The 2694-nt window shown below is 34.3% G+C and overlaps 1 protein-coding gene across 1 annotated transcript; it reads left to right on the plus strand.

The window, feature by feature from the left end:
• Nucleotides 1-491: 491 nt before the first annotated feature.
• LOC100923542 (olfactory receptor 4C46-like) lies at nt 492-1421 on the plus strand. Its single transcript, XM_023506392.2, has one exon. It carries the CDS (start codon nt 492-494, stop codon nt 1419-1421), a length of 930 nt encoding a protein of 309 aa, XP_023362160.2.
• Nucleotides 1422-2694: the final 1273 nt, after the last annotated feature.

Below are 2694 nucleotides of genomic sequence, written 5' to 3' on the forward strand. Positions count from 1 at the left end.
ACTTTCCTTGCCTCAATTTCCTTATCTCTAGAATGAGTAGAATTATAATATCCATCCCAAAGTGTTGTTATGAGAATGAAATGAGATTGCATGTATAAATAACTTTATAGAGCAATTGCAAGTATAAAACAGTAAGTAGTACTTTTCAAGTATTCTGCGAATGACAGCTACTATAATTTCTAGTAATATGCAACTAAGGGGAATTTTAACTTAAATCCTCTTGAATTTTGAGCCTTTTGTACTCAAAGCATATAATTCTTCACTTAGACACTTTAAGTTTAAGGGCACAGAGCTTAAGTGGCTATAAATCACCTATTTCAAGTTCACCAAGGGACAAGGCCATTTGGTATATGAATATATATTCAGACCAGTCTCTTTCTATGATAACTTTCTAAAGCAGAGTACAATAATATAAGGCTCCCTTACTGAAAACTTTTACTTTCTTTACAGCTAACACAACTCTTGCTTGAATTCAGCATCTATGGGGAAAAATGGGTAATGGAAATAATGTCACTGAATTTATCCTACTGGGGCTCACCGAGAATCCAGAGATGCAGAAAATTATTTTCATTGTATTTTCCATTATGTATGTTGTAACAATGGGGGGTAATATACTCATTGTCATTACTATTGTCATCAACCCTAGTCTAAATTCCCCCATGTACTTTTTTCTTGCCTATCTGTCCTTTATAGATGCTTGTTATTCTTCTGTCAATGCACCTAAACTCATTATAGACTCACTCTATGAAAAGAAAACCATTTTCTTCAATGGTTGCATGATACAAGTGTTTGGAGAACATTTCTTTGGAGGGGCTGAGGTCATCCTGCTCACAGTAATGGCCTATGACCGGTATGTGGCAATATGTAAGCCCCTACACTATATGAGCATCATGAATTGGCGGTTACGTAGCCTCTTGATGGGTGTGGTGTGGATAGGAGGCTTACTTCATGCATCCATACAGATGCTGTTCCTGATCCAAGTACCCTTTTGTGGTCCCAATGTCATAGATCACTTTATGTGTGACTTAAATCCTTTGTTGAACCTTGCCTGCACTGACACTCACATCCTTGGACTATTTGTTGCAGCCAATAGTGGTTTCATATGCTTGTTAAACTTCCTCCTCTTAATGGTTTCCTATAGTGTCATTCTGAGTTCTCTGAAGGCTCACAGTTTGGAGGGTAGACGCAAAGCCCTCTCTACCTGTGGCTCCCACATCACTGTAGTTGTCTTATTCTTTGTTCCCTGTATTATTGTCTACATGAGGCCTGGTACAGCCTTTCCCATTGATAAAGGTATTGCTGTCTTCTACACAATGATCACTCCCATGTTAAACCCTTTGATTTACACACTGAGAAATGCCCAAATGAAAAATGCTATCAGAAAATTGTTCAGCCGGAAGGAGATTTTGGTTGCCCAGTAATGGACACTTAATAAAACTATCAGATTCAAAGTCATGTGTGAGGAGGAAGGAAAAATATCCAAAGAAAGATTTTGTTGATCAGTGCAAGGAAAATTCAAGGATGTACATTTAAAAATTGTTATCTAGCATTCAATGAATCTACATTGAGATATTTTCCTGTTTGATTTCTTCTAATGTTTAAAGAGGCTTCCTAGTGGGGGTATATATTATTAAAAAGCTCAACTTATTTTTAAGTGCAGTTTATGAATAAATAACGGGAGAAATGGAAGACAGCCTCATTGAAAATATTGTATTATACCTTTAATATATACTATACAATACTATATAAGTACTATATAGTACAACTATATATACTATACAATACTAATAAGATAAGCATCAGATTTTTTTCAGAAATTGAAATGTTAATACAGAATATTTTTCATTTAAATGATCAATTAAATTTGACAAGCATTATGTATGTGCCTATTATGTTTCAGACATTGTCTATAATTCTAAGAACATAGTACTTAATAAATACTTGTTGAGTGATTGAGCGTTTTGTGTGCTGGATAGATAGGAAGAATTAAAATCATCATTGTACTCATGAATTTTGTACTATATGGGGGGGAGCATGAACATTCAGAAGTAAATACAAAAGACTTACAAAACAAAATCTAACTAATTATAAAGGGAGCCTTGTACATTGGGGACATATGGGAAATTGCTTATCTTACGTAAAAGATGACAATTTGTCTAAGTTTCCTAAAAATACTACTAGATGAATAAAAGGAATTTCAAAGGAGATGATATACTACATGTGAGGGATAGTTTAATGGCCAGTTTTAAAATTCAGAATGTGGGAAGGAAATCAGTGTGCAATCAAAGAACAACAAACACATTTGAAGGTCACATTTCTAAAGGCCTCCTCCCAAAATGAATTGAGTTCCAAATTCATGAATCTGTGTTATCATCTAACCTACATTTGTTCATCAGCATTTATTTTGCCTTCTGCATTTGATTGTGAAGTTTTTATGTCCTAATTAATACATGGTTAGTTTTTGTGTAAGTGCCATGTATTGCTGATGAAAGGTGTTTTGCTTTCTAGTCCCATTCTATTTTCTCCAGAGTCTATCATATCTAAGTTTTCTAGGACTCTATTAACTTCCTTAGTTTCTTTTTTATTTATTTTATCGTTGAATTTGACTAATTTTGAGTGGGGAAAGTTGAGGTTTCCCCACTAATATAGTCTTGCTGTATATTTCTTCTTGTAACTTGCTTAATATCTTCTCTA

This window comes from Sarcophilus harrisii, chromosome 6 (assembly GCF_902635505.1).
Source record: "Sarcophilus harrisii chromosome 6, mSarHar1.11, whole genome shotgun sequence".
NCBI lineage: Eukaryota > Metazoa > Chordata > Mammalia > Dasyuromorphia > Dasyuridae > Sarcophilus > Sarcophilus harrisii.